The sequence below is a fragment of the Ranitomeya variabilis genome, chromosome 5 (assembly GCF_051348905.1).
Source record: "Ranitomeya variabilis isolate aRanVar5 chromosome 5, aRanVar5.hap1, whole genome shotgun sequence".
NCBI lineage: Eukaryota > Metazoa > Chordata > Amphibia > Anura > Dendrobatidae > Ranitomeya > Ranitomeya variabilis.
Window position 1 is genome coordinate 508,060,305 of NC_135236.1, and position 17,518 is coordinate 508,077,822.

Genomic DNA, 17,518 nt, shown 5'->3' on the forward strand with positions numbered 1-17,518 from the left:
CTGCTCTTATCCTGATGAGTCAGCAGAAGGGTGAGACCCTGTAATGTGCACCATGTTGGAGTTTTTTGCTGGAACTGTTCTACGTTTTATCTGCCTGTTTTGTGGTTCAATAAAGCATTTCCACACTGTTTTACCCTCACCCTGTGTTGTCTGATTAGCATTATGCACACATTAAAAAGAGAGCGAGCATTCAGTGGGACGATCCCTGATCCACTCGGTTTCGGCTAGAGGATCGGGGCACCTGCTGACCCCCCTTGTCTCCACAGCATGCTATGATTATTTTTTCCACACAGACACTTCTATACTCGTCTGAACAAACCCTTAAACTGAGGTTGAAAATCCACAGCATTTCCACTACAGAAAAAGCATGCTGCAGATTTATTTTTACTATTAGTCTTCCCTCTTTTGCCACAATTTACTGAATCGACAACTTTTATAAATTAAATAAACTTGTGAATAAAAAACTGAGTTAAAATGTCAGCCAACTTATTGTTAAATTAAGTTCTAGGCCAAATCAGCACTTTAACCAACATTGCCTCATATATTACATTAGGTATGTGTTTTCCAAAACTGATATGTATTCCAAAAGTAAAGATTTGCAGATCAGAATCAAAATAAAACAGATTGTACCAACTTACTCTAAGCTGTGTTCATATCAGGACAAGTTTTAATCAAAAATAAAACAGAAAATGTGATGTAATAGAAGCCATGGCATTTGGTTCCCACAGGACATACAGCAGATATAGTCAGCACAATAATTGCCCTTTGAGCTCTTTAGCTCCATATAAATTGAACAATCTCAAATTGACTTTACATTACGTTTCGGCTCAGAACACAAGACTTGTCCCATCCCACCAAAATGAAAATAGCTGTTGTGTTTTTAATTGCGGCTTTTGCCAGCTCTTTCGGTAAGGAAATGTTTTAAAATATCAGGGGAATTTAGGGTGAGGTACATCAGATGTGTATAGTAGGCATACAGTATGTGTATAGTATATTTTCAAAACTGAGCTTAGCTATGGAATAAAAGGATTTGGAAACATTAAAAAAGAGAACTTTAGCTTTTTCAGTTACTAGTAGTGACTAAGTTTACTGATATGTTCCCAATGTTATGTCTCTATTCTAGGGTTAAAGCAGCATACTTGCTAATGTAAAATTGGTGCACAAATTAGTAAAATAGATTATTAAGTAAGTTTGAAGATATCACTCATCACTTAAGGGCAAAGTCAGAAGAGCTTGTGAAAAATTGTCCAATTTTCATCCGTAAAACTTATTTATACATTTTAAGACATTCCTGATCAAATACTTAACCCATTACTTGCCAAATTAGCAATTTTCATTTTTTTGTTTTTTAATGACAGATTTTTAATGATTTGGGTCCTAATGAATCAGAAACATAATTAGCAAAATTTTTTCAAGTACAGATTTTTCAAAAAAAGGGCGTCCCAATATTCAATTAAAAATGACAATGACATGATTTCCTATTTTGTAAACATTCATTTTACAAACACAACATAAAAAAATTGGACGTAATTATAAAAATTATAAAATCTTAGTTCCTAGAAGCTAAAGATTAGGCGTCCCAAAAAAAGGACATTGGTAGATATAATGGCACTCTATCTGTTAAAATCTGATACAACATGGATGTTTTGTTTAGTTTCTAGTTTTTCTTTCGTGCACCCATAGACTTGAATTGGCAAATCTCATCCAATACCCAGAAGAGAATAGTGTATGGGATGATCTTTGTTTCACATGGAAACTCAGTTCATATAACAATCTGTCATCTGAACATCTCCATTGATTTACATTGGTCATCGTGCTGCGCGATTACAACTCAGACAGCGCTCGTCTGTTTAATACACTTGTCTGAACGAGCCTTTAAAGCAGTTGGAATAGAAGAGCACAATCCTGTCTGTTTACTGGGTGCACATCAAACCCAAGCCTGATTAAAGGCAACTGATATAACTACTTAATAAAACGGATTTTTCAAAGATACATATATTGCGGTGCAATTTTTTAAACAGTTTAAATAATGACCTTTACAGTAGATGTATAGCTGTCATTTATCACTAATAAAGCTTATTGTATTAAAATTTATGTTCTCAGCAAAGAATGATCAGATCTACTATCATTGGGAAATACTATATTAGTTAAATTGTTATGCGTAAAAAATAAAACAAGAAGTGCAATTCTTACTTGGTTTTGTACAGTAAGAACAGCTTATATAAAAACACAGAACATAAATATTGCAGATAAATTTCACTAAATAATTATTGCTAAAATATAAGATGTATATTATTTAGCTTTAAAATGACTGAGACTGACATTGTGTTTTTCCTCTTCTATTTTCTACACAGAAGCTACACAAGTCACACAGTATAATTGTCTTGAGCAGCTATTTAAGGTAGCAATCATAATGTAATAGCGTAACTTCCAATTCAGCTGCTGCTTGCCTTTGTCATTCTTAATTAACCTATGTGGGTTGGATCATTTACCTATATGCGGATCCAATACGGTAGATTTAGGATAGACACTAGAATTGACATGGGTCTTTATGTTACTGTGTAATTATAAACAGTGTGTTGCAATTATGACACCCCTTAATCTCATAATCCCAAATTATTCTATGTTCCACAGTGATTTTCTAGCTTGGCGATGAGCAAAATCGCATTCAATGACAGTAATTTAAATCTTGTGCCACTAGTAAAAAAAAAAGACCCTGATGTATTATAAAGTAGCTTCTGATGGTAAAGCTCAGCTGTACTATTTCAGTACACAAGGATTTGTAAAGTTTTATAATACAGGTTTAATATCTGTCCATTTAATATTTCAGCAAGATGCCCCTGTTCTTCTTCAAAGTTTGGCCACTCTTCTCTGTGACTACAAACTAGCAAAGGTAACTTGCAATGAGATATATGTTGCAATGAGATATATGTTGCATTCTAAGAACTGTATAATTTGTGACATAAGATCTGTTTTTACTAGACATAGACATTAAAAAAATAATAATGTAAACTGTTTTCAAGGTCATTTCCATATTTTGTCACGTAAAGTTTTAGGGCTAATACACATGGCCATAACATGACTTCTTTCAGAGACCGTTAAGTGATTTCATGAAACCATTTCAACTTTTCTGGAAATGTTTTCCTGATCTTGGCTTTAAATGTATAGCTTCTATTCTGCATGAGCCTGTTTTAAAGACATATGCATAAGGCCTTAAACCGAGGCATAACAAGCCCAAAGATATTAGCTAACAGATGACAAGTTATAAGTGGCTGTGTAGAATCAACTGAAATGCCATAGTTCATCTGACAGCAACCTAATGTGTATGACGAACTAAAGGCTAACAACCATGACCATGACACAGGTCAAGTGGCCAAAGATTGCTTTATATCATTGCTACATTGAAGCAAAATGTAGGGGAAACGTTGGCTAGCATACTGAAACCATGACGAGCAAGTTGCAAAAAGTCGGATCTAGATGGATGTTTTGCGACTTGCTTGTTATAGTTGTACTACCTGAGGGGTCGCAATGAGACCACTTTCACCTGAATTGTTCTGCAAGGTCACCACATATCTGCAGCCTAAAGATTACATTTTAAACCTATCATTGTCTAGTAGCCACCTACATATTTGTCTATAGCGTAGAACCAACTATGGTTTGTCTGCTTGCACCGGATGTTTCTATAGGCATGGATATACAGTGAATTACTGCTTGAAACATACCATATACATATGATTTTATATATATATATATATATATATATATATATATATATATATATATATATATTCATTAGACATCAATAACTTGCATTGAGTCTAAATATTTAATTCGCAAGTTTAAAACTTTTCATAGAATACTTTTTTGGTTTTCTCAAGATTTTGTTTTCTCAAGTTTTCTCTACCAAAGGCCATTCACAATTAAAGGGAGCCTGCCACCATGAAAACATTGCACATTCTGCAGACATCATGTTATAGAGCAGGAGGAGCTGAGAAGACTGATATATGGCTTTGTGATACAAGATTCAGTACAATCCTGTATTTTAACCAGGCTAACCAGTCCTAACAGTGATTGACAGCTATCTGTATGTGCACAATTGTACATAGAAGGCTGTCAGTCACTGATAGGACCACCTACTAGATCCAAAATGCCAGAAAGAGCAGAGGATTAAATAAATAAAACAGGCTATATTGAATCTTTTCTCAAAAAACCATATATCAATTGGCTCAGCTCCCCCTGAGCTATACCATGGTGCCTGCAGATTGTACTGCATTTTCATGGTGACAGGTTCCCTTTAATGTTTAATATTTTTAATGACTGTGCTTTAATAGTTCAATGAATTGCCTAAAAACATCCAATGAGCATAGCAAAAATAACATTATTTCCCTTGTTTTTAGACAAAACAAAATGCTCAGCTTTTTGAACAATTCCTTCTTAAAGTAAATACTCTTCTGGTAAGTTTATTGTTCTATCGGCACTTCATACACAATTCTCCATATTTATTAGCTAAACCACTATAGGGAACCTCTCATGTTGAGTAGCATTATTATCCTGCAAATATGGGGTTACTCTTCAGGTTAATAGCGTTAATAGCGTTCTGACTCAGCATCTGCATTGAGAGCCCCGCTACCAGGAAGAAATTAACCCAGAAGCATCACACTGAATAGAGAGTGGTGGGTGTAACCTTGTCCCAAGCAATGACTGACAGCTGACTCAGCGTTAGATTTCCCAAAGCACTATTACCTAACACAATAGCGATTGATTGCAAAAAAGGGCATAAATATACATCTACACTGGGGTTCATATGTGTTTAAGACATTCAGAATCTGAGCTCGCTCCATGCTCAATATAAGTCAGCTTTGTTATATAGCCATCACCTGTCTCTAAGGGTACCGTCACACAGTGCCATTTTGATCGCTACGACGGTACGATTCGTGACGTTCTAGCGATATCGTTACGATATCGCAGTGTCTGACACGCAGCAGCGATCAGGGACCCTGCTGAGAATCGTACGTCGTAGCAGATCGTTTGGAACTTTCTTTCGTCGCTTGATCACCCGCTGACATCACTGGATCGTTGTGTGTGACACCGATCCAGTGATGTGTTCGCTTGTAACCAGGGTAAACATCGGGTAACTAAGCGCAGGGCCGCGCTTAGTAACCCGATGTTTACCGTGGTTACCAGCGTAAACGTAAAAAAAACAAACAGTACATACTTACATTCCGGTGTCTGTCCTCCGGCGTCTCAGCTTCTCTGCACTGTGAGCGCCTGCCGGCCGGAAAGCGAGCACAGCGGTGATGTCACCGCTGTGCTTTCCGGCTGGCACAGACACAGTGGAGAGAAGCAGAACGCCGGGGGACAGACACCGGAATGTAAGTATGTACTGTTTGTTTTTTTTACGTTTACGCTGGTAACCACGGTAAACATCGGGTTACTAAGCGCGGCCCTGCGCTTAGTAACCCGATGTTTACCCTGGTTACCCGGGGACTTCGGCATCGCTCCAGCGCCGTGATTGCAAAGTGTGACCGCAGTCTACGACGCTGGAGCGATAATCATACGACGCTGCGACATCACGGATCGTGCCGTCGTAGCGATGAAAATAGCACTGTGTGACGGTACCCTAACAGCAGAAGTTGGAGCTAAGCTCTGTTCGCTGCTGTTAGCCATTTAGATACTGCTGTCAATTTCTGACAGAGGCATTTACAGAGGCATTTACACGAACAAGATCATGTGGTAAAGGGGAGTTACCATGGAAGCTGGGTGCCTACAGATGGCCCCATCTTGGCCATTTAGATACTCCAATGATGTCTTGCTGGGCTTCATAGGTTCATGATCTCTAAGGGGATTAACAAATAAGAAAAAAATGTTTTAAAAAAATAAAAAAAACAAGAAAAACTAAAAAAAAATTAAGCTCGCCACTTTTACCATTGTTAAAAATAAAGAAATAAAAGAAGCACATTCTGTATTTTTTTTTAAATAAAACTGATCTAATATAATTGAGATTCTGTAATTGTGTTTTTTTTTCAAACACCATACCTACCTAAAAAATACAATAAAAATTGATTAAAACACTATATTTAAGCCAAATTGCTATCAATGTTACATCATGTATTGACTCTGCCATGCATTTTTCAGGGTTTCTCACAAATGATCACCCATCAATTTGAATTATTTTTTGGCTGTATTGCTGGGATTACTTGCACTCACAGTTTTCATGAATGGCATTTAATAAAGATTATGATGTTTTAATATAGTTGAATGATTATTTTTGTTCTGGCACTTTCTCCTTTTTTTGTTTTTTCAATAAAATCATTTTAAAAATTACGTAAAAATAAAAACAATACATAATGGTGACAAAATGGACATTTTTTACAAACTTCTGATTTTTTTCAGCAATTAATAAGAAAAAAATCCATGCAAACAATTGCAGTAATCATTTTTGCCACATAATGAACACCAAAAAAACCTAAAACAGATGGCAGAATTATTTTTTTTCACTATTTCTTTCTACTTGGAATTTCTTTTTCAGTACACTATATGGTAAGATGAAGAGTGTATTCATAACTACAAATTGTCCTGCAAGAAAAACAAGCCCTCATACAGCTATGCCAATGAAAACATAAAAAAGTTATTGCTCTTGGAGGAAGTCAAGGAAAAAATAGATAAGCCAAAATGAAAAATCAGCTGGTCCTTAACCTTCAGTTAGTCGAGCCAAAATACTTACACTATTACTCACATAAATCCATGGGACCCCAATTTTCATATAAAAAAATAAACATCATATAGTAAAGAAGAATTTTTACTTTATTTTTTACTTTATTTAGGAACTTAAGGTACAACATCTTAGCTAAACGATAGTATAACATTTTTAGTAATCAATAAACCTTCAACATCTGCATATGTGATTAGCACTGCAGCCATGCAGCGCTGGGGTCCTGGGTTCAAATCCCACCGAGGACAACATCTGCAAGGAGTTTGTATGTTCTCCCCATGATTGCGTGGGTTTCTTCCAGGTACTCCGATTTCCTCCCACATTCCAAAGACATACTGATAGGGAATTTAGATTATCAGCCCCATTGGATGCAGCAATGATAATATGTGCAAACTTTTAGTGCTCTATAAAAATAAAGATTATTATTATTATTACTATGAACAAAAACAATTAATTATTTGGCACAAGAATCATATAGCTCATATAGCTATGAAGCTACTGAAGCCTACCTACCTTCCATACTTGCAGAAAGATGATGAAAAAAAACTCACTTGGGGTCCAATGGACCCCATATGATTAATTAAAGGTTAAAAGGGTCGTCCAGTCCAAATCGATAAGCCTACTGTCACGGTAAACCAGCCAGAAGACCACAGCGCCTGGTTTCTCATACTCCTGTACTGAATAGAAACACTTCACCCTCATGTTAAACAGTGTAAATTTATTTGGGCAGTGCAGGGGTTAATCTGTTCTATTGAGAACTCTTGGAGCTAAGGCTCTCAGCTGCGCTGTGCCACTCTCATCTCCTATATAATCTGGGTCCTGACTAACACACATCATCAGAGATAGCTTATGCTGCATGGCTTGGAGGTTGTTGGTGGTAATTTGAGTTGATGGATTTACCTGTGACTGTTGCTAGGTTTTGAGTGTGTAATAATTCCCTTTCTTCTCTTACTTTGGTTTAACCCAATTCTCCACTCCCCAATGCATACCTCTGTTATATATGTGTGTATATTTCAATGATTGGTATTTTCCGTTACCCCTGTTAGTATTACCTTGTTAAGTCTGGTTGATGTATTGCATTGCACTATTGCTTTCCTCTTCCCTGGGTGAGGGATGGGTACAGATGGAGGGCGGATTTAGGAGTTAAGGTAAGGTTCGTGGCTTCGGCATCTTCACCATCAGAAGTAATCTGGGGAGCAGGGTGAGCTAGGGTTCCCTTTAGGGACAGGGAAAGAGCCCCTGGTCCTGGGACATCTGACAACAGAGTCGTGACACCTGCAACTCTGTGTGACTGCAAACTTATGAACCCCCAGAGCAGGCACTGTGCCCTGCAGGGATTTGCCAGTTTCAGACCCAGGATCAGTGGGTATGTATGCATTATACCTACTGTCAAACAGTGGGCATGTCCTCTCTACCATAGACTTGTATGGAGCAAGGCTGAGCCCTCTAGTTGTACCTGCCCACTGGCCGGCTGCATCACTAGACAGGGCACGGCCTCACTCAATATAAGTGCTTGGAGCCAGGCAATGTCCACTAGATGGGCTCTGGCGCTTGTATAATTCATGCATACTCTCCGCTCCTGGTTCTGAAGTCGGCAAATGCTCTCAGCGCACACTGCTGTGCTTGAGGAATTCATAAATCTTCACAATTTCACACAGAGTGATTACAGACTTTTCACTTTGGACAGTACAACCCTTTTAAAGGGCTAAAGGAAAATGTCATCAGAAAATGAACTATTGTTCAAATCAGGTTTGTGTTCCATGTTTTTTTAAACTTTGATAATAATGTTTGACTTTTTTTCTTACTTTCTCTTAAATTTTTAGGGAAAAGTTGGATGCACAATTGATAACATATTGGGAACAGATGTGGTAATGTCATTTGATTTCATATTTTTATATTTTTCCTTTATATATTATTTTTAAAATAGAAAATTATAATGTTGTTGTGGTCCATGGAAATCATAATCATTTTATATAAATTATTTCTTTATATTGGAATGTTTAGATATATACAATTTTTGACAAAATGTTTATACATTATATAGTATTTCTATATCACTAATAGTATTACAAATATAATTAATTAATTATTTTTTTCACTTTATTCTTTTCACTACAGACCGTTACACTTCAAGATGCTGAACAGCTGGGAGACAATGTTGCAAATATTCTGTTTGGATTTGTGGTAAGAAAACAAATGTCCATTTAACATAATACAGATATAATTGAACCAATGAAGGCATAACTATGATAAGGAGTAAACCATTAAAAACAGTTAGACATTGTTTATATACCCAAGTTGGACGTGCACTCACAGTTTTAAATAATATGTAGAGAGTATTTACTAACTAGTATAACAATTTATTAGAGTATTAGTATTGACATTGGGTATTGGTATCATGGTTATAATTACAATTTAAGAACAGTAAAATGATGCAAGTTGAGTAATAAATGTAATTTCTTCATTTTCAAATAGGAAAGCATCATTGCAAAAGTGACCAAAGTTTTGGTAAGTATAATACATTTGCACTGCCATGTGTGCAATCTATGTGGAGATAGTTGATGGTGTTTTCTGTCATGCCACTGTTAGAAATTTAGACTTTACTAGTAATACAGTCTGCATGTTGTATTCGGGTAAGACAAGGTACAACTTAAAGAGGCTGTCCACTACTTTATCATTGATTACCTTTTCTTGGGAAAGGTCTTCAATGTCTGATCAGTCGGGGTCTGACACCAGGCACCTCTGCCTATCAGCTGTTCTTGATGTCTGTTGTGGCCGCATATGCTCAATAACAAAGCTGCTCTATCTTCTGATAGTGGCATCGGGCAGATACTGCACATCGGTGTCCTATTCAAATCAATAGGTGCGGATATGCAGTTTCCAGTCGCTCCCACTATCAGAAGATGGAGCAGATCTGCAGTTGAGCATTTCCAGCTGGTGACCCCCATTGACACTGAGAACAGCTGATTGGCAGGTGTGCCTGGTGTCGGACTCATATAGTCAGACCGATGTTCAGGAGCAAATAAACCTTGTGGACAATCCCATCACATCAAGAATAATGCAAGAAGTAAGACTTGCTGGAAAAGCTCTAGAACTGTATTCACTATAGTTTAGGTATTAGCGTATTTTTCTGACTATAAGATGCACTTATTCCCAAAAAAATTTGGGAGGAAAATGGGGGGGTGTCTTATAGTGCCAACGCAGGCTTACCAGGGGGTTGCGGCAGAGGTGTGGCGATACTGCGGTGGTGAGCAGTGTGGAGTGCATCTGAGCAGGGTCCCTTCTTCAGGAAGCCAGTGGCTGAAATGCGGTGACGCCACCGCCCGGTGTCCACGGTGAGCAGAGTGCAGTTCCCTGCAGCCATCTTCTTTAAGCCTCCGGCAGCCCTCGGCTTCAGGAAGATGGCCGCAGGGAAACTGGTGTGCACTCTGCTCACCTTGGACACTGGGCTGCAGCGCCACCACATTTCTGCTGCCGGCATCCTGAAGAAGGAACCTTGCTCAGGTGCACTCCACACCGCCCACCGCCGCAGCATCGCCACACCTCTGCTGCCGCCAGCATCCTGAAGATGGGACCCGTCTCCAGCTCTGCCTCACCGCCGACACTGGACCCGCAGCATCGCACCCCGGGAGTGCAGCATTGCCCCACTTCTGCCACCACCGGCTTCCTGAAGAAGGGACCTTGCCTTCTATGACCCCACTGTACCACCGCTCGTTCTCAGGTAAGATAACTTAAATTCAAACAATAAGATGGATCTCCATCTTATAAAAATCCTTTTTCTGCTATTTTCCACCCCAAAATTTGGGGTGCGTCTTATGGTCCGGTGCTTCTTATAGTCCGAAAAATATGGTAAATACTGTAAATGCTTCACATAAAAAGCTTTTAATAGATTAATCATTACAATAGATTACAATATAAGTTGAATTGTTACACATCACTTAAGCAATTCTTTGGAAGCTTCCTCTTACCCAAAAATTCTATGACCAGGTATAATGAAAATAATTTATATGCATGTTATTTTCTGAAAATTGATTACAAATGTATGTTTTTGAATTTTTTAGGACGATATTCCATTCTTGGGTGACATTCTGGTACGTACAAATTGTCTAATATTCTTACATGCATGACATCTATTAAGGGCATGTGTGATTGTCATGATATACCTCTAGACCTCTAGACTAGCAAATAAAACAGATGAGAAAAAATAATATATTTCACTATCTGGTAGCATCTCCTGTTTCTAAAATATAATATGAATTATAAAAATATATAATATAATTGTAAAAATATAAATATTATTTATGTGAATTATTAAAATGTATAGGTACCCCTATATATTTGATGAATCTTAGCTGAAACCACCAAATTTGTTGGAGTCAACCTGTGATCTCATGTGCTTGGACATCTTCAGACTCTTTTGCAACAGTAGATCTCAGTGGAAATAAGATTTGAGCATGTTGAATTTCAATATGCCCTACCCTTTGTTTTCATGGGGGATAAGTTGTTTATTTCCTTATTTCTACTGTTGTGCATATTCAAATCTAGCCGATGTACTGTAGGTTAGCCAATAGTTAACTAGACAGTTACTATCAGCACATTTAACTCATTCTTTTCTTACAGAATGATAAACCCCTCACTCAGGACATCAGGGTTGTTTCTTGTGGAGTACTGGTAAATAACTATTTTTTAAACTGGATATTTGCTTACTTATTATATCTGTTTACCATCACCATCATCTTTATTCTGTTTATTTTTTTATTTTTGTTTTGCTTGCTTGTTTTTTAATTATTATAGTTGCCAAGCTTTATAATGGTATATAGAGACTCATTGCATGTTTTAGGCAAACATTTTTTTAAGACATTGATCAAACATTTACATTGAAAATATAGTGTTTATGAAAAGATTCATTGCTTCTCAAGTTTTCTTCTCCAAGTGAAAACATTCAAATGGAAATAGTTAGCAACCCTGTAAAAAAAAATCATCATTACTGGTTAAAATCTATTTTTAGCATTAGATGTTAGTATTAAATGGTTGGAACTTCTGTTAGGAGCTGTAGGAGAAGCCCATATAGATGTATTTAATCTGTACTAAGAATACCCAATTAATTGAACAGCCATATTCATAGAATCATAGAATGTTAGATTTGGAAGGGACCTCAATGGTCATCATGTCCAATCCCCTGCTCAATGCAGAATTCACTGAACCATCTGAGATAGAGGTCTGTTCAGCCTCTGTTTGAAGGTTTCTGTTGAAGGAGAACTCACCACCTCTTGTGGTAGCCTCACCGTCAAAAAGTTTTTCCTAGTACCAAATCTGTATCTTCTCCCTTTCAGTTTCATTCCATTGCTTCTCGTGTTTCCATGTGCAAAAGAGAATAATGATGATACTGTAGACAGCTATTAAGTCTCCTCTTAGCCTGATTTTTTGCAGGCTAAACATTCCCAGATTCTTTAACCATTCTTCATAGGACATACTTTGCAATCTGCTCAACATCCTGTTAGCTCTTCTCTGAACTTGCTCCAGTTTTTCAATGTCTTTTTTAAAATGTGGTGCCCAGAACTGGACACAGTATTCCAGGTGAGGCCAGGACAAGGAGGAGTAGAGGGTGATAATTACACGTGATCTAGACTATTCTTTTCTTAATACATCCTAGAATTGTGTTTGCCTTTTTTGCTGCTGCATCACACTGTTGACTCATGTGCAGTCTGTGATCTATTAGTATACCCAAGTCTTTTTCACTTGTGCTGTTGGTTAGTTCTATTCCTCCCATTTTATAGATGTAATTTTCGTATTTCTTGCCCAGATGTAGAATCTTGCATTTCTCCATGTTAAATACCATTCTATTATGTAGATCCTTATGAATCCTGAATCCTTTCTCTGTCTCGTCTAGTGTTAGCTATCCCTCCCAGCTTTAAATCATCTGCAAGTTTGATTAGTTTACCTTCAGTTACATTATCTAGATCATTTAGAAAAATATTGAACAACACTGGGACCTAGACTAAGCCTTGTGGTACCCCACTTGAAACACTTTTCCAATTGGATGTGCAACCATTTATTACCACTCTTTGAGTATGATCACTGAGCCAGTTATGAATCCACCTAACCGTAGCCTTGTCAATCTCATACTTGGTCATTTTTTCGATAAGGATACTATAAGATACTTTATCAAATGATTTGCTAAAGTTGAGATATACTTTATCGACTGCATTTTCCTGATCCACCCAGCCACTTATTCCATCATAGAAGGAAATTAGATTAGTCTGACATGAGGAGGCTCCAGTCTATCACCTTAACGCGCCTTTCTGCAGTTCTTTCTCAGAAGGGTGCTGAAGCCCTGCTATGTGTAGCACAAGTGATCAGAAGATCCTAGTTTCAAGTCTCCTAAGGAGACTACTGAAGTGAGTAAAAAGTAAAAAAAAAAAAAATAATGAAAAAATATAAAACTTCCAATCAATCCCCTGTTGACCCATTCAAAATAATGCATGCATGTGTGGTGTCCAAGAAGAAAGCTTCTCCTAAAGCCCATGCACAAAAAAGTCTGTCTATAATTTGCCCAGGTCCACGTTCATAAATATGAATACTACTAGGACTCTATAATCTGGTGATGGTAGTGTCCTTATGCGAGGCTGCATGAGTGCTGTTGGTGTCAGGGAGTTACCGAGTTACATTTTTTTATGGTATCGTGAATAGTGTTGAGCATTCCGATACCGCAAGTATCGGGTATCGGCCGATACTTGCGGTATCGGAATTCCGATACCGAGATCCGATACTTTTGTTGTATCAGGAATCGGTATCGGGATTAATATCAATGTGTAAAAGAAAGAATTAAAATAAAAAATAGGGATATACTCACCTCTCCGGCGGCCCCTGGACTTTACCGCCGTAACCATGAGCCGTTGTACCTAAGAATGCACGCTTGAAGGGCCTTAGATGACGTCACGGCGCTCTGATTGGTCCGTAGCGGTCGCGTGACCGCTACGCGACCAATCACAAAGCCGTGACGTCACCTAAGGTCTTTCAAGCGCTTGAAAGACCTTCGGTGACGTCACGGCTTTGTGATTGGTCGCGTAGCGGTCTCGTGACCGCTACGCGACCAATCAGAAGCTGCGGACGTCTTCTAAGGTATTTCAAGCGCTTGAAAGACCTTAGGTGACGTCACGGCTTTGTGATTGGTCGCGTAGCGGTCACGCGACCGCTACGGACGAATCAGAGCGCCGTGACGTCATCTAAGGCCCTTCAAGCACGCATTCTTAGGTACAACGGCTCCTGGTTACGGCGGTAAAGTCCAGGGCGCGTCAGAGGGTGAGTATATCCCTATTTTTTATTTTAATTCTTTCTTTTACACATTGATATGGATCCCAGGGCCTGAAGGAGAGTTTCCTCTCCTTCAGACCCTGGGAACCATACAGGATACCGTCCGATACTTGGTGTCTTATTGACTTGTATTGGTATCGGGTATCGGTATTGGATTAGATCCGATACTTTGCCGGTATCGGCCGATACTTTCCGATACCGATACTTTCAAGTATCGGACGGTATCGCTCAACACTAATCATGAATTCACAGATGTGCTGCTCTATATTGAAATAGAAGATGCTACTATCACTCCATAATTTTGATAGATGTGCACTTTTCTAACAAGACAATGATCCAAAACACACATCTGTTGTATTTCTGATGAAGAACAGGGTGAAAGTGATTAACTCTTCATCTAGCATCCAAGCTCTAAAAGATGTTGTTTTTGAAGAATGTAAAAAGATAGATATTGTAATATGTTGACAACTTATTCATTCCATGACTAAAGGACTTAGTTCTGTCCTTAAAAATCATGGAAGTCATATAAAATACTTGATGTGGGGTGTATTTATTTTTGCAATAACTATTTTGAGTCAAACTGAAGATTTTGTGATGAAAATTATGTTATGATCTTACTTTCATGTTACAGGTTAAAAGATGGTTTCTGAAACCCAGCCTTGTCAAAATTTTGAAAATTGTTCTTTGGTTCAGTGAGAAAGAGGATGTATTAATTTATTCTGAACATTACATATATGTGCAATTGTCACAAAGTCATAATCCCAACACATTTCTTAAAAAGTGTAGAGACCTCCTAATGCTCTAATTTACAATTTTCTAATTGCAAAATAAACTTCTTAGTTTAGTTCATTTCCCATCCTTTCATTTATAGGTTGATGTCCTAACTGATTTGGACAAAGTTCTGGTAAGGAGAAAACTTATGTTCAAATTGTATGTTCCAACAGAACAAATATATGTATTTAATGTGATTTAACTGTTTGAGCAAGTGAGTGGTTGCAATTTAACAAATGGATTCATGTATATTTACTTGTTTTTTAGAAATTTGTTTCCAATATTGTGGGAAATCTTGCACAGCGACAGTAAGACTAGTGTATGGGCTAGATAGAAGTGAATCCAACTGAACATGTAAGTATACTACCTAGAAATAGTAGAGGCTGTCTGATGTCTTCCTATTGGCTTGAACACTCACACATTATGCAGAGTACTTAAAGGGGTTCTCTCATGAAGACTTAAAATTCAAGAGCATTTGCGTATCATTAGGGGAGGATCACTCCCTCTGGGATCCAGAGCTTAGAGCCGCTCCCAAAAACAAATCCATTTATTACATAGTTGACTAAAATTTACTATGACACACTCATTTAAATGTCCTTTTTAAGGTAAAATGAATGATTTTCTGAAGCTTTCTTCGACAATAACAACTACATACCAGGAATGTATCTGTGCCAGTTAATTGCTAGGCTGGATTTAATTATTGGACACTATTTATGGCCTTTTCATACTAGATTTAAGCCACAATTGCGTCATGGCTTCCACATTTGTTTTTCAAGGTCAAGAGATTAAAAAACTGTAAAGTTTGAAGCATATTTAAAAATATATGTACCTATCTCAGATCTCATGTTCTAAAAAGCTAAGCCATCAATGAGTTGGTTAAAGAAGCACTCCCATAAAAGTTTTTATCCTCTTAATATATTGCAGTCATCATGATATATAGCACTGCATAATTACAATTGCTCACTTTGCCTCTCTACCCAGCTAATTCTTCTCTTTTCTCTGCTTGATGTATAAACAGGAAATCTCTTGTCCCTGCAATTTTTATTCCCCTCTTCAACTCCTGGCTCAGCTGCTCCCTCCTCCCCTCTGCCAGGGACTTTTGCAGTGACTTGTGACTCATATAGGGAAATTTGACCTCCTGTTTCTACATAGAGCTTAGAAGGTTTCACCTAGTCACTTTTTAATCATGTGATGTCATAGGCCTAATGGAAAAGAGAAGAATTAACTTTATACAAGGGGGAAATGAGCACTATATTAAGAGGATACAAATTTTGATGGGAGTGGCTCTTTAACCTAGACCTCTAGGTGTATAGTTAAAGGAACGCACCATCAGAACATAACCTATTGTTTTAATCATTTAATTTAATCATTGTAATAATTTGTTAACCTTTTTTAATTATGGAAATTTTTTTTGCATCATGATCTTTTTTTATTAGTAATGAGTAACGATGAGCAAGCGTGCTCAGATATCGTGTGATCTGAACATGCTCAGCTGTTATCAACAAACAAGCAATTCCCGCATGTGTTGCGGCTGTCTAACAGCCACGAGCCACGCAGCTGCAGGGACTCGAACATATTACTTGAGCACGCCCGATACACTTGGATAACACCCGAGCATGTTCAAATAGCAAGATATTCAAGCACACTCTCTCATCACTAGTAATGAAGCATTTTTTAGAGTGGCCATTGGAGCTGTTTTAGACATATACCTCCTATTATTTTAAGAAGAGTTTTAAGCAAGTCTCCATATTAAGGCAGGGCTACAATGATATGTAACATCTCTATGCACAGCTGATAACACAGGATCCGCAAATCACAATAGGTGATGTCCCAGCTGACCCTGCTCTCCATCCTTTCACATTGGTCTTATCAAAGGTTTATTAGACAGTTCAATACAAATGATAGGGTCAGAGTCTGTTCATTGTAGTCATGTTCATGTGCTATTTCATGAGACAACAAGTAATATGAGTAAAGAAAAGCCCTCATGGCTAGTAATAAAATGTTTGCCAATCAGCACTCATTTAATAGCGCCAATCATGTTTCCAATTAACACAGAGCGATCAGTAGCATCATTCTGTGTGCAAAGGCTGTAATTGTTTTTGGCAAGATATCACCTTTATATAAAGGATGATGCGCTGCTGAGAACGATGATTTTTTAAAGTAAGCTTACATGATTATTGGGAACTGATGAGAGTTCCTAGAGATGCTTGTTTCAATGTAAATGCAACTTTAGTGAGGATTTACCAAGAAAAGAAAATATCTTCTTACTTAAAAGTTTGTTTCCTTTAGGCAGCAGAGCAATAGCTCTATCAGGAACCGTGCAACTGCCAATTCAGAAGTATCTTCAGATGCAATAATATTGTTATTACCTGTTTGTCATCTCTGATTTTAAAGTATTTTTTTTCCAGGAAATAAAGAATGAAGTTCTTTCGTTAAAGAGTTTTACATCCTCATAATTACAGTTATTATCAACAATAAACCAATTTAATGCAAATAAAGTGTTGCCTTCTTTACTAAGTAAAAAATCATAGAATCATAGAATATCAGAGTTGGAAGAGAGCTCCGATGTCATCGTGTCCAGCCCCCTGCTCAATGCAGGATTCACTAAACCATCTCAGACAGATGTTTTTCCGGCCTCTGGTTGAAGACTTCCATTGAAGGAAATGTCACCACTAGAAATGAGCGAACCAGTGGGTATCTGTGTTCGGCTGGTTCAGGCTG

General features: G+C 37.7%; 1 protein-coding gene across 1 annotated transcript; it reads left to right on the forward strand.

The window, feature by feature from the left end:
- The first annotated feature begins 818 nt into the window (after positions 1-818).
- On the forward strand, positions 819-17,288 carry LOC143773782 (uncharacterized). Its single transcript, XM_077261137.1, has 12 exons — positions 819-908; positions 2,355-2,401; positions 2,831-2,893; positions 4,398-4,454; positions 8,536-8,580; positions 8,831-8,896; positions 9,188-9,220; positions 10,774-10,803; positions 11,333-11,383; positions 14,898-14,930; positions 15,065-15,151; positions 17,206-17,288. Exons 1-11 carry the CDS (start codon positions 860-862, stop codon positions 15,107-15,109), a joined length of 519 nt encoding a protein of 172 aa, XP_077117252.1. The 5' UTR covers positions 819-859; the 3' UTR covers positions 15,110-15,151; positions 17,206-17,288.
- Positions 17,289-17,518: the final 230 nt, after the last annotated feature.

Excerpts from the sequence above, each read along its gene's own strand:
- LOC143773782 (XM_077261137.1), top strand. The coding sequence starts at position 860 with ATGAAAATAGCTGTTGTGTTTTTAATTGCGGCTTTTGCCAGCTCTTTC. Across the intron at positions 8,897-9,187 it reads ATATTCTGTTTGGATTTGTG|GAAAGCATCATTGCAAAAGT; the intron begins GTAAGAAAACAA and ends ATTTTCAAATAG. Across the intron at positions 10,804-11,332 it reads CATTCTTGGGTGACATTCTG|AATGATAAACCCCTCACTCA; the intron begins GTACGTACAAAT and ends CTTTTCTTACAG.